Raw genomic sequence first — 24,153 nt, forward strand, 5'->3', positions numbered from 1 at the left:
GGGTGTTTGTATTATATGATGATTGCTGGACATTACTCCCGAATGTATGGGACTTCAGAATCCGTCAAAGGGTTTCGCGCGACTCCTCAATTTTCTTGCCTTTTTGCTGTATTTATACTCTACAGGGTCATATTTTCTTTGCCAATGCAGCTGAGACTTCACAATTTGCATATACAAAGGCTTTCTTTCCAGCTTCATTCCTCAAATATCGGGGGTTTTCCAGTCTTCGGTCCAACGATGATCCCGGTCCCTGGCCTTGTTTTCCGCATGCGGTAGTACCATGTATGAGCTTCGTCGTTTCAACCTCAACTTCCACTTCTTCTCAACTCGTTGGTTGGAGATGAACATGAGGATGTAATGACTGTTCAACGAATTGACCAACATGCAATTCGCTGTGCCTCCTAGAAAGGGCCCTAGCCCTCCGCCCTATGCTCGCGCCTCACTCCTCACCTTCCACCGTCGCAAACAGCTCAAAGCGACCGCCATTTTGACCTTGGCCCTTCTCGCCGTCTTCTTTCTCTTGTCGCAGCTCTTCCGTAACAGGGCCGGGAACTCAGCAGCTCCAATTGGTACTTCGGGTGTCGTTATCGTGACTCTCCTCGACCGAGCATCGTACAGCGACTCTTATCTACAGAAGATCATCAAGAACAGGGAAGACTACGCGGAGCGACATGGTACGTCCTCACCATAGGTTTTGTCTGAAATCATTTAGTAACCGTTTGCGCAGGCTATACAAATTTCTTCGCCAATCTTTCCGACTACGACTCATACATAGGCAATTCCCCCCGGAGCTGGGGTATAGTCCCCGCAGTCCGCCATGCAATGGCGTCGCATCCCTCCGCAACCTACTTCTTCCACCTTGACGCGCATGCTCTATTCATGAACCCGAATGAATCACTCGAGGCTCGTCTCCTGAACAAGCACCGACTTGAATCTTTAATGCGCCGGGATGTCCCCGTCGTGCCTCCAGACAGCATTATCAAGACATTCTCTCACCTTCGCTCCGAGGACATTGACCTGATCGCCACGAATGACGCAGAAGACCTGGCCACGGGCAGCTTTGTGATTAGACAGGGGGACTTTGCTCGCTTCTTCCTCGATACGTGGTTTGACCCTCTGTATAGGAGTTATAACTTTGCGAAGGCGGAGACTCACAGCTTGGTATAATTTTTCTATTTATCCCGCATGATCTACTTGCTCTCTAGATGCGCCAGTTTGGCTAACCGTGTACGCGACTGCGCGTCAAACAGGAACATATCGTTCAATGGCATCCAACTGTTCTGGCTCGATTAGCACTAGTGCCTCAGCGAGTTATCAACTCCTATAGCAAGGACTCCACTCACGCTGCGGTGGATGGCACATACAAGGATGGGGACTTGATCATTCGATTCTTCGAATGCGACACTGATCCCAAACGGAGTTGCGAGAAGGAGATGGGTCCTTATTATAGTTTGTGGGCGAAGAAGCTGAAGATCGAATGATGACTACCGTTGGACAAAAGATGGGCTTCCTTTCATGGTGCCGATAATCAGCATGCTGGCATCTACTCATGTGCATGTTTAGCGTTCAACGTTTTCCATTCTCATAGGCGGCTTCTATTAACCAGTACTGATTTACTTCATTATGATTAGCGGTGAGATGCCTTTCGATAGCAAATATTATAATACCAGTACCTCACTTTCGCAATGCTCGGACCTCTATTAGCGGCAGACCTGCGCCATGTCATCATCTGTAGGGGGAAACCGCCATCACATGAGCGCTGTGTGTCCCGCATGTTCTTCAACTGCTGGGAGTAACGCGTCCACTGTAGGACCTAAAATCCTGATTCCCAGTAAGGCTATCCCTAGACCAGACCAGGAATCATGACGTATCTCTTGCGCTTGTACTTGTCGCCAAACTCCTTGCGGTAGCGACGCTCCTTCTTCTTGGCCCACAAAGCCATCGGCGCAGCGGCGACAGCAATGAAGAATAGGACGCTCCAGTTCAGCCCACTGACAAGGTAAACGCCAACCCAAGAGACAACCTCAAAGAAGTAGTTGGGGCAGGTCACAGCGCCGAATCCAAATCCGCGAGGAATGCCCCGTTCAGTGGAGCCTGGGCGGCGGAGATCACGCAGCACCAGGTGAGTGTTGAAGTTCGCCAACTCTCCGAACACGTAGAGGCCGAGACCGGTGTACACAAGGGCCGGGCTGGCGCGCGCCGTTGCTGCAGCTGAATCAGGCCGGAAGACCCAGTAGGCGATGTTGCAGCCGGCTAGGATCCAATAGTGACCGCTGTTCTTGACGATGTTGCGCGCCGGCATCGTGGCATTGCTGAATCGGTGAACGAAGACGGTTTCATACTCGCGCTTTAGGAAGTGGAGGAACAGTAGTGCGCATACAAGACGCTGGATGTCAGTTGGCTCTGGAATTTTGTCGAAATTATAGTAGAGGTACGGGCGGAGCGGGTAGAGGAAAAGAGCTGGGATCAGGAGTGGGCCGAGATATTCGATGATGAACACAGTGCGCCAGCTGATCTGGGGACCTAGACACAATAAATGAGCATACGCTACACATGAATGCCACAGTACATGTACGAAGCATACCCAGGTCCTTCACATGGAGGACTGTCTTCTCATTCAGTCCATTCTGCTCAATAGTGCTGTCCTTGGAATTTGGAACCAAGGCCCGGTCGGCAGCTTTAGTGATTCGCAGACGATGAATGGAGTAACCGGAAGCTTTGGCTAGTTGTTCATAGAGCTTCTGGGTTGGCTCATCCGGAGAAAGCTGAACCTCCTTGGGGAGCTTCCTGATGGGTTTCCCTATGTCATCAGATCAGTATGTTGCTCGCTAGCTTCAAGTGATGTGGGCATAACTCACCCCGTGACTGAACAGCCACGGTGACAGTTGAGGGAGCCATTGGAGTTTAGATTGCAATTGGATCAAGCAACAGGGTTGACTCGGTGAGACTGCCACGAATCAATTGGCCTTAAACTCAGCGAGGAAGGACAGAAGATGGCAGGGAGGCACGGAAAAAGCCAAGGCCCCAACAGATTGTCCTGGAGCTAACCTCGGCCATCTATCACGTGGCGTCGATCATATCATCCATCGGGCGAGGACGAACAACTCAACAGATTCAGCAAACATTCAATTCGAAATTGGTCCTTGGTTTTGCAGGAGAAAATACGGAGGACAACTGCAAACTGACGTCCAGCGTTAACCTTGTATTCAGCTGAAGTCTCACAGCCAACGAGACGCCAATCGACTCTACTCGGGCCCATTATCGCTATTTGGCTTAGCACAATGTGTACGGATTACGGAGTATGTATGTACGGCGGCCCCGATGCTCAGCTCTGGCCCCTGCGTTCCTGAGTACACTACCGGTCCCTAACTACGGGGCGTCCCTCAGCCCCCAGACTAGCGTTTAGCCCAGTCTCTGCGCGCTTTCGCAATAATGAAGGCCCATAGCTTCATCGCATCAATAATGGGTAAAGGGATACTGGGAAACGTTCTCATCCATGGGAAACATATTGAATTTCACCTTCGGCAGCTGACAATTTCCGTCACATCTCATCGTTGATGCAACGTCGAGCAAAAGCGTTTTCGATTCCCGACTGTCAGGCGCAGCCATTTGCCAGTTGCTGATCGCTTGAGTTTGCCGCAAATCAACCACGCGGTCCACGCCGGCTTGAGGCGGGCCAGACAGAGGGCTGCTCAATCTCTCAAGGTGCTACTACTAGACAACCTAGTCTCTTGGTCTTATCTCATCCTCCTATGATGTTGCACGACAGCAGCCTCGATCAATGAATCCACTCGGCACAGAGGCTAAGCCGCTAAGGCCGGGCATGTTCGTGTCCAGCCTGGCTTGTGTCAGGCTACAACCACAGGCCCGGATCGCGACTGGATCTCGACTAGATTCTGCACATGGCGACGAATTGAATACCTCGAAATGTCAGCTTGCGCAGCAATACTAGTCAGTAGTGACTCAGTGGGGCGTTCTTGACTGAAGTGGCTGGCTAGCTGCGCTGCGCTGCGATGCACTGCAGCGATACACCCCTGTTCTGGAGCCCATTCTCTTTCGCCCAATTCCTCCACTCATTTGGAATCCTCATATTAATACCGCTGTCAGTATCAACTGACATGGTGGCTTGTACACCTAGGTACTATCAGCCGCACTGGTGGGCCCCATTTCTCGAACAATGTCATTCGAGCCATCGCTCAAAATCTTCCGTATAAATGAGGCATCCCCCATAGCTATCTCCCAAAGCTTTTTACTCCTTCCCAAACCCTATCTCGACTATCTTTCATTGTATTCCCCTCCTTGTTAGTGTCTATAATACACATATTTGTGCCCTGTGCTTGAGGCGCTTCTCTCCTTTGGTTCTCACGTCATAAGCACTTCTTTGCCAGTGCTCAATCAAGGTATGCATCAACCTTCCACAGAAAAACCTAGTGATCAACAGCTCCTATCCTAGTGCCGAGAGCGTAGCTGACGTTGCACTTGCAGGCTATAGCATTCACTCCACCTGTTCGACTTTATATATACTACCTTTCAAGTACCGAACTCATAATGGGTGAAACCAGAGAGGCAACTATTCTCAATGGCCTGGGTAATGCCATTTCCCAAGTAGAAAACGTTGTTGCCGCATCGCTACGGCCTTTGCCCACGGCAACAGGAGATGGGACCTACATTGCCGAATCCACTCAAACAGGCTTGGTTAAGGATCTAAGCCACGTTGACCTCGGGGATGTCCGCACACTTGCCGATGTAATCAAAAGCGCAGCCACAGGAGATCCGGTAAATGACAAGCAATATATCATGGAGAGGGTAATCCAGGTCAGTTTTCATCGTGGCGACTGAGATGTGCAAATTCAGTAGCTGACCAGTAAATAGCTTGCTGCTGGTTTGCCATCAACGTCCCGCAATGCTGCAGAGCTAACAAAGTCGTTCCTGAACATGCTGTGGAATGATCTGGAACATCCACCAGTTTCGTAAGGAGCCAGGATTCTATCTACAAGCTGTTTTGAAATGTCTAACAGGCAACCAGTTATCTTGGATCTGAATCCATGTACCGCAAAGCTGATGGCTCCGGAAATGTAAAATGGCCCCGTTCATACCATTCACACCTATTGTGCTAATTCAACATAGAATCGATTCTGGCCTTTTCTTGGGGCTGCCGGTAGCGCCTATGCAAGATCGGTGCGGCCGAAGACGGTGCAATCTCCATCCTTGCCAGATCCCGAAACGCTTTTCGACTGCCTGCTCCGCCGGAGAGAATACAAAGAGCACCCTAATAAGATATCGAGCGTTCTTTTCTACCTCGCTTCAATTATCATCCACGGTAAGACCATGCCAACAATCTAATGGCAATCCGATTACTAACGGCCATCAAGACCTTTTCCAGACCGACCCTAATGATGATTCTGTGACCAAGACATCATCTTACCTGGACCTTTCACCTTTGTACGGCAACAATCAAGACGAGCAAAATCTTGTCCGCACGTTCAAGGATGGGAAGCTAAAGCCAGACTGCTTTTCTACTAAACGTGTGTTGGGCTTCCCTCCTGGAGTGGGAGTCCTTCTTATCATGTTCAACCGCTTCCACAACTATGTTGTTGAGCAGCTTGCGGCGATCAACGAAGGTGGCCGGTTTACCAAGCCTGACGAGTCCAATGTGAAAGAGTACGCTAAATACGATATGGATCTCTTCCAGACCGGACGATTGGTGACATGCGGTTTATATGCAAATATCATACTGAAGGACTATGTCCGAACGATTTTGAATATAAACCGGACAGACAGCACATGGAGTTTGGACCCGCGGATGGAGATGAAAGATGGCCTTTTGGGTGAGGCAGCAGCGATGGCAACCGGAAACCAAGTCTCAGCTGAATTCAACGTCGTATACCGTTGGCACGCTTGCATCTCGAAGCGAGATGAGAAATGGACTGAGGACTTTCATCGCGAGATCATGCCTGGGGTGGATCCAAACTCTCTGTCGATGAAAGACTTTGTTGCTGGCCTAGGACGGTGGCAGGCAGGACTTCCACAAGAGCCGCTTGATCGCCCATTCTCTGGTTTGCAGCGTGGGCCGGACGGGACATTCGACGACGACGACCTGGTTGATCTTTTCGAAAAGAGTGTTGAAGACTGCGCAGGAGCTTTTGGCGCGTCTCATGTTCCTGCCATCTTCAAGAGCATTGAAGCTCTTGGTATAATGCAGGCCCGGAGGTGGAACTTGGGAACCCTCAATGAGTTCCGACAATATTTCAACTTGGCGCCCCATAAGACTTTCGAAGATATCAATTCCGATCCGTACATTGCCGATCAGCTCAGACGGCTGTATGATCACCCTGATCTTGTGGAAATATACCCAGGTGTCATTGTGGAAGATGCCAAAGACGCCATGGTGCCAGGAAGCGGCCTTTGCACGAATTTCACCATTTCTAGGGCTATTCTTTCAGATGCGGTGGCATTGGTTCGTGGTGACCGCTTTTACACAGTCGACTACACTCCAAAGCACCTCACCAATTGGGCGTATAGCGAGATTCAGCCGAACACTTCAGTCGACCAAGGCCAGGTCTTCCATAAATTGGTTCTTCGCGCTTTCCCAAACCATTTCGCTGGAAACTCAATCTACGCTCATTTCCCTCTAGTCGTTCCCTCAGAGAATGAGAAAATATTGAAGAGCATTGGGGTTGCGGAGAAGTATAACTGGGACAAACCCAGTCGTATCTCTCATCCGACTTTTATCAGCTCTCATGCCGCTTGCATGTCCATTCTCAACGATCAAAAGGTGTTCAAAGTGGCTTGGGGTAAAAAGATCGAGTTCCTCATGCATCGTGACAAGCACCCCTACGGAATGAACTTCATGCTGTCAGGGGACCGTGCACCCAACGCTGCGTCGCGCAAAATGATGGGATCTGCGTTGTATCGTGATGAGTGGGAGACCGAAGTCAAAAAGTTCTACGAACATATAACTCTGAAGCTTTTGCATAAGAATTCCTACAAGCTTGCTGGTGTCAACCAAGTCGACATCGTTCGAGATGTGGCAAACCTCGCTCAAGTCCACTTCTGCTCTACCGTCTTCTCATTGCCATTGAAAACAGAGTCTAACCCCAGGGGTGTCTTTGCTGAGTCGGAACTGTACAAGATAATGGCTGCTGTCTTTACAGCCATCTTCTATGATGTGGACGTCGGAAAGTCGTTCGAGCTAAATCAAGCTGCTCGGGCCGTGACACAACAGCTAGGCGAGCTAACCATGGCCAATGTTGAGATTATTGCCAGGACTGGCTTCATCGCCAACTTGGTGAACCGTCTTCACCGGCGTGACGTCCTTAGCGAGTATGGCGTACATATGATTCAGCATCTACTGGATAGCGGTCTTCCACCTACGGAGATTGTATGGACCCATATCCTTCCCACCGCTGGTGGAATGGTGGCAAACCAAGCACAGCTTTTCTCGCAGTGCCTGGACTATTATCTCTCGGAAGAGGGCTCTGTGCATCTTCCTGAGATCAACCGACTGGCCAAGGAAAATACCCCAGAAGCTGATGACCTACTTACACGGTAGTAAGTAACTTTTTGTAACTTTTAATCACGTACATACTTACCACAACAGTTTCATGGAGGGCGCTCGCCTACGATCATCTGTTGCCCTGCCTCGGGTGGCTGTGCAACCCACGGTGGTTGAGGATAACGGTGAAAAGCTCGCCATCAAGGCTGGCCAGGCCGTTATGTGTAACTTGGTAAGTCAAGCATACCCCACCGCGGGACTGAGACTTCTTGATCCCGTTGCTGACGATGCCAGGTTTCTGCGTGCATGGATCCTGCTGCCTTCCAGGATCCAGAGAAGGTCAAACTTGACCGTGATATGAACTTATATGCCCACTTTGGCTTCGGCGCCCACAAGTGTCTGGGCATAGACCTATGCAAAGCAGGGCTGAGTACGATGCTCAAAGTAATTGGGCGCTTGGACAACCTCCGTCGCGCTCCTGGAACTCAGGGACAGCTGAAGAAGCTGTCTGGGCCTGGCGGGATCGCTAAATACATGACGGCGGATCAAAGCGGCTTTTCCCCGTTCCCGTCAACTATGAAGATTCGATGGGACGGCGAACTGCCTCAACTGGAGGAGGAGTAGGTAGATGACAATGTGTTATATAAAATTAAGTTGTAAGTAGCTTAATATCTATCGCTTTGTACACTATGACGAAGATATCTATGCATGATACAGCTGTTGTTTGCTGTGTACATCTAGTAGTTTCGTGTAGGTGGAGATATATAATAGCGGGTAGGGCTGAATCTCGTTTCAGTTCAGGGCTAGGTTATGGTTCTCTCAGCCAAGGATGTCCCAGTTTTAATAAAGATTGGAAGATCATCATACATATAAGACAAATGGACTTCTCGTGTATCCGTATGCTGATATCGCATCTATGTGTCATCGCTGACATAGCCTCGGATTACCTGGATGAGGGGCACGAAATCGTCATACAAGCATTCGAACTGGCAAGTCAGGTCAAGATAGGTTTTCTTGTGGTCCGGCAATTAAGCAGATGAGCAAAATAGATAATAACAAGCCATCTTAGAGCCTCAAGAACAAGAACCAACGAAGAGCCGGGCATTGTTCGCGGAAAGCGCCAGGCACGGTAACAGCCGTTACGATAGCCCGTATTACCTAGCGCTCGAAGGCGGGAGGCGGCGGGCTCGACTTCAAGCTCCATCACCAACATCATCGCATCCCTTCTGCTTGTCGCTCTCACATCTCCCCCACCTCTCCTCATCACTTCTCTAATTCCCTCTCTCTCTCTCTCTCTCTCTCTTCACTCGACATACTACTGTAATTCTTCTTAGGGGTCACCTAGCCTTTTCCGCTCGAGCGCTATTCCAGGGTTGACGACTGCACCGTTTTCCTTGCTGTTCTGCCAGCGGACTAGTAACCAACTCAGACGTATTCACTCCGCCATCTTCCCCATTTCTAAGGACACCCAGTCACTACCGGGTCGAGTTCTCCTCCTCCTTCACTCCTTCACTTTAGGGACGGTCATCGAAGCGAAGCGAACCATCCTTCCCCGTTTTCTTCACTACCTTGCTTCGGTCAAGGAAAGTCTCCGAAAGAGGAAGAAAAAAACGTCATCCATAAAAGATTCTCGCACACCTCCCCTCAACACCGCATTTTCCACGAGTTTCATCTTACAACCATCCTCTCTAGGAGGCGCTCTCCTGGACCTTTTGAAGTCTCCTGATGATTGCCTAATTGTCGAACCCTATTCAGCATGGGGAGAATCAAGAAGGTTGCGGCACAAAAGCACGAGGCTACTTTGGTAAGTCTAACTTCCAGACACATTTTGCGTTACTCCTTTTTGCAGGATGGCTGACCTGAAACTCTTTCCTCACAGTCTCCCTACCTTGCGGAATTCGTAGCTCGTGCGATTACAGTTCCCGTTCCAGAGCTGCCTTCCCACCTTCGCTCATTTGCTCGAGTTTGGCCATTCCCAAGAGGTGACCTGTATCACTGGATCAATGTCTTGAATCGCTTTGACGAAATTCTGGCCTCAGTCATTGATAAATACAGTCTCGGCAATGGCCCTCAAACCGCGCCCTTTAGCCGACAATACCTCGCGCATTGCTATACAAGTGAAGACCCTAAGTTAGACGTACGGGACGCTGAGACCAAGCTTGCGGCTTTAGAGTACAGTGCAGAGGGAGATAGAGAGCTTCTGGAAGCCATAATTGACTTCTCTAGGCTACTCTTGGAGAAATGTGGCAACCGCAGCTTGTACAATAGCAGTGAACGCCTAGGCGAGTTACTCAACACGACGTCGCTGAGCCTTTTACAGTCTACACTTCGGTTGTCTCTCTCTTTGGCACAAAGGTACCATTCGCGGCACCGGGGCGGCTCCCACCTTCAACACAGTTTGCTGGCAACGCATTACAACATCGACCTCGAGAAACTGCAAAAAATCGCGGCGCCTTTCTCCCGCCCTGCTCTGACCGGACGACCAGGGCTCTCGCCACCGGGTATCAAGAGCAAGGACAAAGCGCGTCAGACCAAACACAATGCCAATGACTTAACGTCCCTCACGCGGGAGGACGATAGCTGGGATGATTGGGGTCATGTGCACCTCCTCTATTACCCGTCGGGATCTGTCGAACAAGCGACAGCAAACGCAGAAAACGGACCGGGTGGCTCTCACGCGCACGTTCCTACGACCCCCACGCCTTTGCGCCGAAGTCATACTACCGGCTCTACTCCGCGGATTGGCCGCATCTCTTCGACTGAGGACTCACCGGTATCAGTTGTCAACACACCCGCTGGCAAACCCGAAGAAAATATGCCTGGTGGAAAAACGCTGGATATTCCGAACTCGATAGTTTCCTCGGCATCACCCGAAGAAGTTTTCTCAATGCATTCTAAAGAATTGCCGGACGATTCGAAGTACGAATTACTGAATAAGATCCGCAATGCGAAGGGGCTTGCCACCTCTCAGTCAACGAGAGAACAGATACTCGCCATAAGAATCCTCGCAATCACGAATCTGGCGTACATCTATCCAGAACCGCTCTTTCAACAAAAGATCCTCCAATTCGATATGGAGCACCCAAAACGTCTTCAACTCGCCTATCAACTGGGAGAGTTGGTCCATCTTGGGGCTAGTGGAGATCTCCCTGTCTCCCGGACTGTGCAAACATTGTCCATCCAGGCTCTCGATGCGCTAGCAAAGCACAAAGCGCGAGCCATTGACGTCTGTGCTGCGCTTAGCGTCAATGTGAATCACGGTGTTCTTATGTTCTTGACCCGAAAAGCTGTCAACGAACTGAGTGTGGAGGGCGATGAAAGTGATGAAAGTGGCCAAGACGAATGGCGGGATGCTCTACTCGCTTTACTGCGTACTCTTCCAGGCTCAAGCACTAGGACCCCGGAGACCCTTGTAGCTGCTGGATTGATCCCTATGTTTGTGGATGTTCTCAATCTTCGCACTGATAAGGCTCGTCGTGTTTATTCCCGCGTCATGGAATTTCTCGACAGTTTTGTGATTGCGGTCCGGGACGCCTTTGGAATACTTACCAACGCCAAGGGATTTGATGCGCTTTCAGACTTGATTGATTATGAGGCCAAATCTTCTTTCGACAATGTATCTCGGGGAGCGGGAATTCCAGACCACTATAAGACATCGTCAATCGATTACCAAATCCCCTATTTCCAACAGCAGACTCTACGCTGGCTGTTTCGGTTCGTCAATCACATAATGCAACACAGTGGCGGTGGATTTGATCGAGTCCTTCGGAACTTGATTGATTCCCCGCAGTTGCTTACCTCTCTGCGCCTTGTCATTGAAAATGCGCATATATTTGGCTCCCATGTGTGGAGTAGCGCCGTCAACATTCTCAGCAGTTTCATTCATAACGAACCAACTAGCTACCAGGTCATTGCAGAGGCTGGGTTGAGTAAGAGTTTTCTGGAAGCCATTACGCTCTCAAACGTCAGCGCTCCAAAAACCTCACCAGGTGAGGGCGAGTCTGTGGAGCCGTATACCGCCGAAACACAGGGCCTACCTACGGTGTCATCGAGCTTGCCCACTGGCCTCTCGGATGAGCACAAGCAGAAACCCCGGGATTACGTTGTCGCGAGAACAAAAGATGCTCGCTTAGCTCCTGGCATCATGCCCGCTACTGAAGCTCTCTCTTGTATTCCTTCAGCATTTGGAGCCATCTGTCTGAATGGCTCGGGCTTGGAACTATTCCAATCATCGCATGCCCTGGAAAGCTATTTTGAGATATTCGAGAATCCTACGCATGTGAAGTGCCTCATTAAGGACGATACGAATCTGGTTCGCTCGCTGGGAAGTACTTTCGATGAACTAGTTCGTCATCACCCGCGCTTGAAATCTTCAATCATGACAGCAATCATGGTGATGGTTGCCCGGGTCGGATTTCTGTGTAGAACCAAGGCTTGGTCACATGGTATGGGCGCGAAGTTGTGGAAAGAGGACTCACAAGGCAAGCCTATAATCTCAGGGGAACCTTGGCAGCTACTGAAAGCAATTGGTCTTGATGGCTCTGTGCATGAAAGCTCTGATGACATGCAGGTTTACGGTGTTTCTAGCATAAATACTGATGCAAAACTCCCAAACGGAGGCAAGCTAAGCATCGGGAATCTGAGCGGGCTTCTTCCGCCTTTAGACGCCCAAGTTGAGCCCAAGGATGAGGACACGGATGGACTGACGACAACTGACTATCTCTTCGCCATGTTGCGGTTTTTGGGGGCGTTCTTCGAGAACCAGTCCAACTGCACTTATTTCATTGAATCTGGAGGCGTGGAATTCATTCTGGATCTTGCTACTTTGCAGAGCCTTCCCTTTGATTTCCATAATTCCGAAGCAAATCAGGAGCTAACAGTTCTGGTCCATATGCTCGTTGAAACCAAACCCCATCTAGTTGTACCGTCGCTTATCTGTCGTGCCGAACGAATTGTTGACATGCTGAGTGATTTCTGGCAATCATCGGAAGAGCAAGGATTCTTCTCCTCCTTGGTCCAACCAGGAAAGGAAGGTCATGGAAAAGCCCCCAGCTCGGTTGACGAACCATCTAAGACCTCGAGAGATAACGGAACTTTCTTCGCGAAACATATGGCATCAGCGCTCATACTTGTCGACCTCCTCCGCGAAGCATTTTCTTTGCCTCTCTATCAATCCAGACCTAGTCAGCAGACCTCGGTCTTTGCTCAAGTCAACCTAGCCGACCGTTATAGCGCTCTGGTCAGGAAGCTTGGCAGCTTGCATGCGGCTTGCGTATGGGAGGAGATCCTGCTTGAGAAGCATATTCCGGACACTTGGGACCAAGCGACAAGAGTCCAGCCACCCCCGTCTGATAGACCTGCAGAAAACTCGGGACGCTTGGAACGAACTACCTCCGATTTCCTCACGAATGTGGCTCGTCAAGATGTGCCAACCGGTAGCAACTCTCCTAACCCGCAAACACCCCAGCCGCCTAGTGACGTCCCACCGAAACCTACCGAAGCCGGCGCAGCTTTCAAGAATGTGCAGGTGCTTCGGTATCTGCTAAGCTCGCTACCCTCTTCAATTACCGGATTCTTCCGTAACCTAGGACTTGGCTTGATTGGAAAGAGGCGAATCGAAGCATATCAGAAGCAGAATGCCACTACGGTGGCCGAGGTTATCGCAGGAGCCGTACTTGCACAACTGCAGTTTAAGGCTGCCAATTCAAGTGGTAATCAAAAGCTCAGATTCGCATACCTCATTGTCATCCTGTCGTCGTTTTCTCACCTGCTATTCGAAGGTAAGTTTCGGTTCCCGCCATGGTTCCCTTACTCCCATTCTGACCAATCTTTATAGCTGTACCCGACCGTCATCACTCCTATTACCTTACGCTTGTCCTGTTTGCCTTCAAGAAGAGCAACGGACTGGAGGTTCTAAAGGATGTCTGTGATCTGTTCGTGCGTGAAGTCAAGGCTCTTACGCCACCCGAGTCTGTCCCTGATTCCGAAACCGATGTGTCTGCGAGGTTGACGTCCGCCTATGGCGGCATCAAAATAATCCTAAGTTTTTTTGCTGAGCTAGCCTCCGGCAAGAGCATTATGGAATCAACCCAAACACAGGCCATGACCAGTGAACGCGATCGTGGGCGCCCTGACTATTTTCATGCCGGTCAATTTCTGGTGGACCTTCGAATGCAAATCCTACCTATGGCGCGCGATTTGTGGAACTCGGATTTTGCGACTCAATCTACGAGCTCCGTTGTCAAATGCCTCGTTGATATCTTGCGTTCGTCTCTGGACGGTGAATATGAAACAGGTGCAGCTCGGCGATCTGACTCCCAACCGATGCTGGCGGATGTGCAACGGAAGCGTTTCCCCATTCATAAGGACCGTGTAAAGACTTTACAGGACAAGGGTTTCGATAGCCAGCTAGTCCAGGAAGCTCTCTTTCGTTGCAACAACTCTCTCCCAGCCGCCGAGGAGTATTGCAGAGCACGGGGGTATCTTAGAGCGCCCGAGCTTATACCGCCAGAAGCGAATGAGCTCGAACCAGCCCGCTCTGCTGCTGAAGGACTCGAGGACTCGGCTGGCGGTGATGCTGCGCCTTTTGATGGCACTACATTCTTCGATCAATCACTCTCCATGCTTCTTGCCCAGGCGCACGGACGTTCAGAGGACGGTCATCGGGACACGAATCCGGAGGATTTCACAAGAGCTTTGACGCAGATGCTGACCTCAGCGTCTGGAGATGACATTGGCCCAGCCAGCAATCAGCCAGAGCCTAGCAATGCTCGCGCGAGCAATTCGGCTGAATCAGCGGAACAGCGCCTTGACCAGCAACCCACGAAGCGACGCGAGTTAGCCACCGTCGAGGATTTGGATGCTGAAAGGGAAAAGGTTCGGTCAAATCTGATTGAGCGATGCTTGGACGTTCTAAATGAACACCATGATGTCTCCTTTGAGTTGTCCGATCTGATCGGCTCTGCTATCAAGAAGCATCGGGATCCGGAAAGCTTTAGAAGAGAGGTTGGAGAACTTCTGGTCCAATCGTTGGTCTCGTTGCAGATGGAGGACTTCCAAGCCGCAGGCAAGAAAGTCGCTGCTTATGCTCATCTTCTAGCATTGGTGGTTCAGGACAAGGAGATGTACAACGCTACGTTAGACGAGCTCAAGGAGTGTTTCACAACGTTCCTTCAATTCATCGCCGTTCCTTCGCAGAAAACTCCGGACGAATCATTTCCGTGGGTGGGACACGTATTGCTCGTTCTCGAAAAACTTCTATCTGATGACGCTCAACCGCCTCAAATTAACTGGACCTTACCTGATAACGCTGATCCCGGTTCGAGGGAAGATGGACCGGCTCAGTTGCAGGCGCCTCTCATACCCCACGACGAGAAAATGCATTTGTTCGAAGTCTTGATCGAAGTGCTTCCCAGGGTTGGGAAGGACGATACTCTTGCTCTGTCGATCTGTCGAATCCTTGTGATACTCACCAGAATTCGCAATATTGCCGTCCGACTTGGCGAAAAGCGGAATCTACAACGCCTGTTCGTCATGGTTAAGCAGCTTTCCAGCTCCACAAATGAGAAACTTCAAGGCGCTTTCATGCTGATTTTGAGGCATATCATCGAAGACGAAGATACTATCCGGCAAATCATGCGGAGTGAGATTGTCGCCAATTTTGAGTCGAAGTCACATTCCCGGCCAATCGATACCACAGGTTACGTCAGACAAATGTACCATCTAGTACTCAGATCCCCGGAAATCTTCGTTGAAGTTTCGAACGAAAAGCTCAAGCTTTTGCGTTACGATAGCCGGCAACGTCCTCAGCACCTCGCGTTGAAGTCTGAGAAAAATACTGGTGCGGACGCGAAGTCCAGTCAAAGCACTGGTGACAAGAAGTCTGACAAAGCCCAAGACGACAGAGAGAAGGGGAAGGCCAACGAGCTGAAAACGCCCGTCGTGGAGAGGCCGGATGGAGTCATTCACTATCTTCTTTCTGAACTCTTATCTTATAAAGATGTCGATGACAAGGAGCCACCAGCGGACAACCCAGAGAGCCCCGTCCTTGAGCGATCGGAAACTCCGACTCAAACTGATGTTGAAATGTCGACTGACGAGCCAGCCCCTTCCGTCTCAAGTACCGAAGCCCAAGGTTCACGGAATTCAAAGAAATCAGAAAAGCCTCCCTTTCAAGCAGACGATCACCCAATCTACATCTATCGATGCTTCTTGCTTCAGTGCTTGACGGAGCTGCTTTCGTCATACAATCAAACCAAGGTCGAATTCATTAATTTCTCCCGCAAGGCGGACCCTCTGGTAACCACGCCATCCAAGCCCCGCTCCGGAATTTTGAACTATCTTCTCAATGCTCTCGTGCCCGTTGGCACAATGGAACATGATGAATCTGTCGCCTTCAAGAAGCGCAGTAACACCTCGGCCTGGACGATGCGTGTCCTGGTCGCATTGTGTACTAGAACAGGAGAGTTCGGGGGTCATGGGAGGCGGCGCAACGATCAGAGTCCTAATGAAGAGGACGAACCTGACCTGGCTTTCGTACGGAGGTTTGTTTTAGAACACGCCCTGAAAGCCTACAAGGAAGCCAACGCGTCCAACGAGCCTCTGGATGCCAAATACTCTCGCTTGATGTCTCTTGCGGACCTATTCGACAAGATGCTTAGCGGCTATGCGTTCGTCTCGGGTGACACAGCGTTCCCTTCGTCCACAAGGAAACTTGCGAAAACTATGTTCGAAAAGCATTTTATCCCCGCTCTGACGGCATCTGTTGCTGAAATCGATCTGAACTTCCCGTCCTCTAAGCGGGTCATCAAGTACATTTTACGCCCTCTGAATAAGCTTACGCAGACCGCTGTGCTCCTGAGCGAGACGTCAGACATTTCGAACATGGCAGGAACGGAAGATGACGAAATATCTTCCGCTACTTCTGTGTCCGACGACATGGAAGACGAGCGTGAGGAGACACCCGATCTGTTCCGCCACTCTACCCTAGGCATGTTGGAACCTCGCCACGACGAAGAAGTAACCAGTTCCGAGGAGTCAGAAGAAGAAGACGATGAGATGTACGATGATGAATATCCTGACGAAATGGACTACGAAGAAGAGATGGCGGAGGATGATGGGGAAGTGGTCAGTGATGAAGAAGATGAAATTGAAGGCGTCGGACCCATTGAAGGTCTCCCCGGCGATCACGGCATGGACATCGAAGTTGTAATCGATGATGAGGACGACGAGGACGATGAGGATGACGATGAAGAAGATGATGAGGACGATGACCATTCCGACATCGACGATGATGAGATCCTGGCGGGAGAGATTACAGGTGACAGAGACAATGAGAGCCTTGATGAGGGTGACGGGGACGAATGGGAAAGCGAAGAAATGTCGGAGGACGATGATGAAGCTGACATCATGAACCAGCTGGAGGACGAACTCGCAGATATTAGACACACAGACCGAAGTCATGATGGAGGCCGGCTAGATGATATCTTCCGTGCTTTAAATGAGGCCGCGGGTGGTGTTGAAGATCTCCAAGCGGACAGCTTGGGAGATCTTCATGACGACATTGTTGATGACGAGTTGAACGAAGACGATGGTTCGTTATCCCCTTTCCCCACAGGTTCACGTTCACTGCTAACATGCACTTCAGAAGACGAAGAAATTGATGAGTTGGAAGAAGAGCTTGATGACGCCGATGAAGACCAAGGCTCCTATCACGGATTTGATGATGACGATGACCTTGTTGATTCTTGGGGATGGGACGGCGACGAGCCGCCACTGCCGCGTGGTCATCATCACCACCGTTTCCGTGGTGGCTCCAACCCCGCATGGGCTGCGGTCACTGGCATGTTGCCAAGTCGTCATGGCATCGTTCCGATTCCATCGTACCGTTTGCAACGGACCCAGGTCCCGCCACGTGGCAACGACGATGGAACAAACCCTCTGCTGGTGCGAACCGATCGTGGCCTAGACGCACCTGGACAACGTCGTGGGGCCACTAACGAGGCTTTCACAGACTGGGTGCATGGTATGGGGCCAGTATCAACAGGGCGCCTGCAGCCTATGGACAGCCCGGTTACCTTCATGAATGCCATCATGCAGGCCATTGGCCAAGGCGGTCCGGGGCTTGGAGTCTTCCATCGCCAAGATGGCATCCACGTTCATGTTGATAGGAGCGCTATGTTCTCGAATCGCATTCAGGATATCTTTGGGCTGGGTAGACCTCAGGCCCCTCCAGCACGGTCTCGAGACGACCCTTCTCAGGCAGTAAGCTTTGCTTTAGCAACAACTCGAAGCCGCTGGCAGGAAGAAGCCCGTATCTTGTTCAGCAGCACATATGTTGAGAAAACCCAGCGTGTTGTCAACTCACTCTTGAAGGTCCTCGTTCCTCCGGCCATTGAAGAGACCAAACGGCAGGAGGAGGAACGAATGCGCGTCGCCCAGGAAGAGGAAGAGAAAGAACGAAAGCGAAAGGAAGAAGAGGAAAAGGAACGTAAACAAAAAGAGGAGGAGGAAAATGCTCGCCAGCAGGAGGAAAGGGAACGAGAAGAAGCAGAACGCGAGGCGTCAGATGCAGCCCCCGCTTCAGAACCCATGGACGATGTGCAGCAAACTGATGCTACTGCCGAGGCTAGCATCGCCGTGCCGCAAGCCCAAGCTGAAGCAGGCCCGGCCGAACCTCCTCGCCGAGTGTGGACAACAGTACGAGGCAGCCGTGTTGAAATCAGCAATTTAGCAATCGACCAAGAATATCTTGAAGCTCTCCCCGAGGAACTACGAGAAGAAGTGATATTGCAGCAATTGGCTGAACAGCGCTCTCAAGCTGCGGCGGCCGGTGAGGAGCCCAGTGAAATCAACACCGAATTTCTTGAGGCATTGCCTCCAGAGATCCGGGATGAGCTCCTCCAACAAGAAGCCGCCGACCGTCGTCGTCGGGAGCGCGAAAACGCTCGTAGGCAAGGAGGGACAGCAGGCCCCGCCGCTGTCCCGGTTCATGCTGAAGAGATGGACCCAGCCAGTTTTCTCGCTACTCTTGATCCGACGTTACGTTCCGCCGTCCTTGCTGAACAGCCTGAAGAGTTACTCGCAAGCCTCGGTCCTGAATTCGTTACAGAAGCCCGTGCTCTTTCAGGAGGAAGGTCGAGGCTCACCCAGTTCGGCGATATCCCACGAATTGATCATCGCCAGCGAACAGAACAAGCTGATGATCAAGAGCCCAAGAAACAGCAACGCCGCCAGATTGTACAAATGTTGGATAAAGCTGGGGTTGCCACACTGCTTCGCTTGATGTTTATGCCTCTCCAAGGCAACGCTCGTCACCAGCTGAACGATATCCTCCACAATGTATGTGAAAACCGTCAGAATCGGATTGAAGTGATTAGTCTTCTTCTTTCCGTACTACAAGATGGAAGCATTGATGTCTCTGCGATCGAACGCAGTTTCGCCCAACTGTCTCTGCGAGCGAAGACTCCTTCTGTTCCGAAAACCCCACAGTCTGTCAAGCGAAGCCTAGGTTTCCAATCATCAAATGTCAGCAACGAGGTAACTCCGATTATGGTGGTGCAGCAGTGCCTTGGAGCACTTTCATATTTGTCTCAATACAATCCTCATATTGCCTGGTTCTTCCTAACTGAGCACGACCCGGCTTCTGCTCTCAAGCTGAAGGCTTTCCGCAAGGGCAAAGGCAAGGAGAACAAAGCCAACAAGTTTGCACTGAACGCCCTGCTTTCGCTGCTGGATCGAAAGTTGATACTCGAGAGCCCTAATTGTATGGAGCAACTCTCGAGCTTATTGGCAAGCATCACCCAACCCCTCACTCTACTCCTTCGCCGAGAAAAAGAAAAACAAGCGGAGGAAGAGAAGGATAAGCAGCCTGAGCAAGATAAGGGTGAGCAGCCAGCAGAGCTTCAGCAGCCAGCAGAGACCAGCGAGACGACAGCAGCTGTTGGCTCTACGGTGGATACGAATATGACCGATGCCCCCCCGGATACCCAAGGCGGAGACTCGCAGGATGGCGTGACATCAGCAGAAACTCAAGGTGAGAATGCAATGGACGTCAAGACGGAAGCCGCAAAAAACGAAGACGAAAAACCAAAGAGAAGGACTATCGAGCCCCCAGTTATCCCAGAGTCCAATTTGAAGCTAGTGGTTCATGTTCTTGCGGCTCGCGAATGCAATGGCAAGATCTTCCGAGACGCTCTTTCCACCATCAACAACCTTTCAGCTGTCCCTGGTGCTCGAGACACTATTGGCAATGAGCTTGTCAGCCAGGCCCAGGGTTTGAGCACCACGATCTTACTTGACCTAGATGAACTGATAAATCATGTGCACGAAGCCAAGAACGGCACAGATATGCAAGGCCTGGCACTTGCGAAATTCTCTCCAGCCAGCTCTGATCAGGTCAAGCTACTTCGTGTTTTGACAGCCCTTGATTATTTGTTCGATCCCAGCCGCGCCGATAAGTCTAAAGCGAATGACACTGAGAGCTCAGCAACAGATGTTCTACAGACGTTATACGAATGCTCAACATTTGGACCCCTATGGACGAGGCTCAGTGAATGTTTGACGCTTATCCGACAGAAGGAGAATATGATGAATGTCGCAACAATTCTTCTGCCCCTAGTTGAAGCTTTAATGGTTGTTTGCAAGAATACCACACTCAAGGATACTTCTCTTGCCCGTAACAGCCGAGAGCTCTCCGTCTCAAGCGGCTCGGGTGACACAGGGTTGAGTATGGAGAGCTTATTCTTCAAATTCACGGAAGAACACCGCAAGATCTTGAACGAATTGGTCCGACAAAACCCACGCCTGATGAGTGGTACTTTCTCCCTACTGGTCAAGAACCCAAAGGTGCTAGAGTTCGACAACAAGCGCAACTACTTCACTCGCAGAGTGCACTCACGCGGAGCCGAACCTCGCCACCCTCACCCACCGCTTCAGCTGGGTGTGCGGAGAGATCAGGTATTCCTGGACTCCTTCCGGGCCTTGTACTTCAAAACCGCCGATGAGCTCAAATACGGTAAACTCAATGTGCGCTTCCACGGGGAAGAGGGTGTTGATGCGGGTGGTGTGACAAGAGAATGGTTCCAAGTTCTCGCCCGCGGCATGTTCAACCCAGATTACGCGCTCTTCATTCCTGTTGCTGCCGACAGGACCACCTTCCACCCTAACCGCCTCAGTGGCGTGAATCCTGAGCATTTGATGTTCTTCAAGTTCATTGGGCGTATCATTGGCAAGGCTCTATACGAGGGGCGTGTACTTGATTGCCATTTCAGTCGTGCAGTCTACAAGTGCATCCTAAGCCGCAACGTGTCAATCAAGGACATGGAGACTCTCGATCTGGATTACTATAAGTCTCTTCTTTGGATGCTCGAGAATGACATCACAGACATCATTACTGAGACCTTCGCTGTGGAGACAGATGACTTTGGGGAGAAGCAGACCATTGACCTGATTGAAAACGGGCGAAATATCCCCGTGACACAGGAGAACAAGGAAGAGTACGTTCAAAAAGTGGTTGATTATCGTCTGGTAGCGTCCGTTCGAGAACAGCTGGACAACTTCCTCAAAGGCTTCCACGAGATCATTCCCCCCGAGTTGATTTCCATCTTCAATGAACAGGAGCTGGAGCTACTCATTTCAGGTCTTCCCGAAATCGATGTGGATGACTGGAAGGCAAACACCGAATACCACAACTATTCAGCCTCGTCCCCTCAGATCCAATGGTTCTGGCGCGCTGTTCGCTCATTTGATAAAGAAGAACGGGCAAAGTTGCTACAGTTCGTTACTGGTACGAGCAAAGTGCCTCTCAACGGCTTCAAGGAGCTGGAGGGTATGAATGGTGTGAGCCGATTCAACATCCATCGCGACTATGGCAACAAAGACCGTTTGCCAAGCTCTCATACATGCTTTAACCGTAAGTTTTACTCCCCTGTCTTCGTTGCAGTACATCACCTAATCTTTCCATACAGAGCTTGATCTTCCCGAATATGATAGCTACGAGACTCTACGGCAGCGTTTGTACATCGCAATGACCACTGGTAGTGAATATTTCGGGTTCGCATAAGTCGGTGGCCGTCTGCTACTATCCTCGCAGGTTCTTTTAATTTTCTCCTTGTAATGCCTAAGCATTTCACGGCGTTTTGACACATGTGTCTTTCTTTTCCCTTTTGTTTTCCATGTATTTATGTACTCAATTCGCTTATTGGCTAGAGCAGGCGTACCTGAAATGCTCCAAAGGAATCAGTCGAAGTGCAGGTCGACTGACCGGGATATGAGCTCTAGGGTCCCTGCCTATATCATGTAATTCAGCCAATTCATTTTCTGGAATCAAAAGCGCAATCTTCTATTGTAGTACAACGCCGTAGAACCCGTGCTCGTAGCCATCTCCGTCATCATCTCGTGGACACCTTGATGCCTTAGGGTGGGGTCTTCAGGAGCGTCTCAGCGTGCAGCAAAAAAAGTCAGGTGCCGACGGCGGGGAAATCTTTGGTTTTTCGGAGGTCCATCCATCTCTCCGCTTGCTCGACTCTGCATGGCTATATCCAGCTCATTTTGGCTGATTTAGTATATATCATATCATACAGCTGCCTCGACTAGTATTTCCGTCGAACGCGTCTTCTTCGGCTTTCCTCCCTCCCACTCTCCGCTCATCACCCTACTCAGTCACGCCCATAATGGCGACGAATTCTATCAAGCTTTTGACTGGCAACAGTCACCCAGAGCTGGCCAATCTAGTTGCAGACAGGTGTGTCCGAGGCCTCTACATCTTCTACTATCAGCGTCCACTAATTGCATCAATTGCTCGGCAGGCTAGGCATCGAATTGACCAAGATCATGGTCCTACAATACTCGAACCAGGAAACGAGCGTAACGATTGGAGAGAGTGTCCGAGATGAGGACGGTATGAGCCCCTTACCGGCTCTCCCCTTGTTCTGAGGCTTTTTTTGGGGCAATTGAAAGTTGACTGGCGTCCTTGTCCGTCGGCTATAGTATTCATCCTGCAATCCACCCGGCCGAACGATATCAACGACGGATTGATGGAGTTGCTTATTATGATCAATGCCTGCAAGACTGCTTCCGCGCGACGTATCACCGCTGTGATCCCGAATTTCCCCTACGCCCGCCAGGACAAGAAGGACAAGAGCCGTGCACCGATTACAGCTAAGCTCATGGCGAACATGCTGCAAACAGCCGGCTGCAACCACGTCATCACCATGGACCTTCACGCCAGTCAGATCCAGGGCTTCTTCAACGTCCCCGTCGACAACCTATATGCTGAGCCCAGTATGCTCAAGTGGATTCGGGAGAACCTTGACGTTAGCAACTGTGTGATCGTGAGTCCCGATGCCGGTGGTGCTAAGCGGTAAGTGGATACCATGTTTCAGCTTAAGCTTAACCCAAGGATAAGATGTTAACTTTTTGGCTCTAGGGCTACTGCTATTGCCGATCGATTAGACCTCCAGTTCGCCTTGATTCACAAGGAGCGCCCTCGTCCGAACGAAGTTTCGCGAATGGTCCTTGTCGGCAGCGTGAAGGACAAGGTTGCTATCATAGTTGATGATATGGCCGATACCTGTGGAACCCTCGTCAAGGCCGCCGACACAGTGATGCAGCACGGTGCAAAGGAAGTCAACGCCATTGTGGTGCACGGTATCCTTTCCGGCAAGGCCATCGATAATGTGAACAACAGCTGCCTGAAGCGTATCGTTGTGACCAACACTGTCCCTCACAAGGAGAAGAAGGAGGCCTGCGACAAGATCGAGACCATTGACATTAGCCCTACGCTTGCTGAGGCTTGCCGGCGAACTCACAACGGCGAGTCCGTTAGTTTCCTGTTCTCCCACACGGTTGCCTAGGACTTTCGTCATCTCGGATAGTGCAAGGTCTTTTGTGAGGATTCTATGGGAGACTGTGGCCTTGCCTTTTTGTTCTTTTGCTTTGATATGATATGATACAACTGCGAGTAATGAAGCATGAACCAGAAACAAAACTTTTTAGAGGATCCCGTTGATCAGGTCGAAAAGTTGACGGCGCTATTGGTCTTTCCATTTCATTCTATTTCCAAATAGGTTACGAGCTTATGCATCTTTGTATATACCTTTCATGCTGTCGGAGTTCTTGTTTTTGGATGAGCTTGTTACATCTAGAAGGTGTCCCAACATACAATGTCAGACGTACTCTGATTGCTCTGGTTATTTGTGTTTTGTGTTCATCATGACTCTGCCCTTGGGATAACGTGAGCATTGTCAGGCATTCTGATTTTCTATTTTTCAAGGCACTGAAGCCATTAGGACTGTGGCATCTACCACGGTTTAGTAGGGCTTTGTTGGCTAAGGCTTGTGATATCTTAGGCCAGTGCCCAAAGCATCAAAAGACTAAAAATAAACATTGGGCCACGCTTTGACTTTTCCTCTGCCGACGTCCAGAAAGACTGGATGTTGATTCAGCTTGCGCAGTTGAGGACCAAGGGCTGGATGGTTTCGGGACTTGCATCCATCCAAAGCGGGGTGGCCGGCCGGGACATTATAGTGTGGAATGTGGAACCAACAATAAATCATGAAAAGCGTTTTGATTTTTTAATCCACAGTCCAGCATGAGGAAAACAAAAGAGAAAAAAGAAGAGATCCGTGATAGATCGGCACAGCACGACTTGCTTCGTT

At 50.5% G+C, this 24,153-nt stretch overlaps 5 protein-coding genes across 5 annotated transcripts; 4 read left to right on the forward strand and 1 right to left on the reverse strand.

Annotated features, from left to right (window-relative positions):
- Nucleotides 1–382: 382 nt before the first annotated feature.
- On the forward strand, nt 383–1,481 carry DSM5745_04658 (putative alpha-1,6-mannosyltransferase subunit; the record flags this gene model as incomplete). Its single annotated transcript, XM_026746674.1, has 3 exons — nt 383–674; nt 728–1,161; nt 1,251–1,481. The coding sequence occupies 3 exons, from the start codon at nt 383–385 to the stop codon at nt 1,479–1,481; spliced, it is 957 nt and encodes a 318-aa protein (XP_026604154.1).
- A 362-nt stretch (nt 1,482–1,843) lies between these two features.
- On the reverse strand, nt 1,844–2,898 carry DSM5745_04659 (trans-2-enoyl-CoA reductase (NADPH) TSC13; the record flags this gene model as incomplete). Its single annotated transcript, XM_026746675.1, has 3 exons — nt 1,844–2,523; nt 2,585–2,800; nt 2,859–2,898. 3 exons carry the CDS (start codon nt 2,896–2,898, stop codon nt 1,844–1,846), a joined length of 936 nt encoding a protein of 311 aa, XP_026604155.1.
- A 1,650-nt stretch (nt 2,899–4,548) lies between these two features.
- Nucleotides 4,549–8,119, forward strand: DSM5745_04660 (peroxidase/cytochrome P450 family protein; the record flags this gene model as incomplete). Its single annotated transcript, XM_026746676.1, has 7 exons — nt 4,549–4,815; nt 4,873–4,970; nt 5,027–5,075; nt 5,128–5,320; nt 5,373–7,551; nt 7,601–7,727; nt 7,790–8,119. The coding sequence occupies 7 exons, from the start codon at nt 4,549–4,551 to the stop codon at nt 8,117–8,119; spliced, it is 3,243 nt and encodes a 1,080-aa protein (XP_026604156.1).
- A 1,132-nt stretch (nt 8,120–9,251) lies between these two features.
- Nucleotides 9,252–21,557, forward strand: tom1 (E3 ubiquitin-protein ligase TOM1; the record flags this gene model as incomplete). The annotated part of the gene is made up of 4 exons (XM_026746677.1): nt 9,252–9,299; nt 9,375–13,275; nt 13,332–21,407; nt 21,463–21,557. 4 exons carry the CDS (start codon nt 9,252–9,254, stop codon nt 21,555–21,557), a joined length of 12,120 nt encoding a protein of 4,039 aa, XP_026604157.1.
- Nucleotides 21,558–22,167: 610 nt separating this feature from the next.
- Nucleotides 22,168–23,349, forward strand: DSM5745_04662 (ribose-phosphate diphosphokinase; the record flags this gene model as incomplete). The annotated part of the gene is made up of 4 exons (XM_026746678.1): nt 22,168–22,238; nt 22,303–22,394; nt 22,484–22,856; nt 22,923–23,349. 4 exons carry the CDS (start codon nt 22,168–22,170, stop codon nt 23,347–23,349), a joined length of 963 nt encoding a protein of 320 aa, XP_026604158.1.
- Nucleotides 23,350–24,153: the final 804 nt, after the last annotated feature.

Source organism: Aspergillus mulundensis, assembly GCF_003369625.1.
Source record: "Aspergillus mulundensis strain DSM 5745 chromosome Unknown scaffold_4, whole genome shotgun sequence".
NCBI lineage: Eukaryota > Fungi > Ascomycota > Eurotiomycetes > Eurotiales > Aspergillaceae > Aspergillus > Aspergillus mulundensis.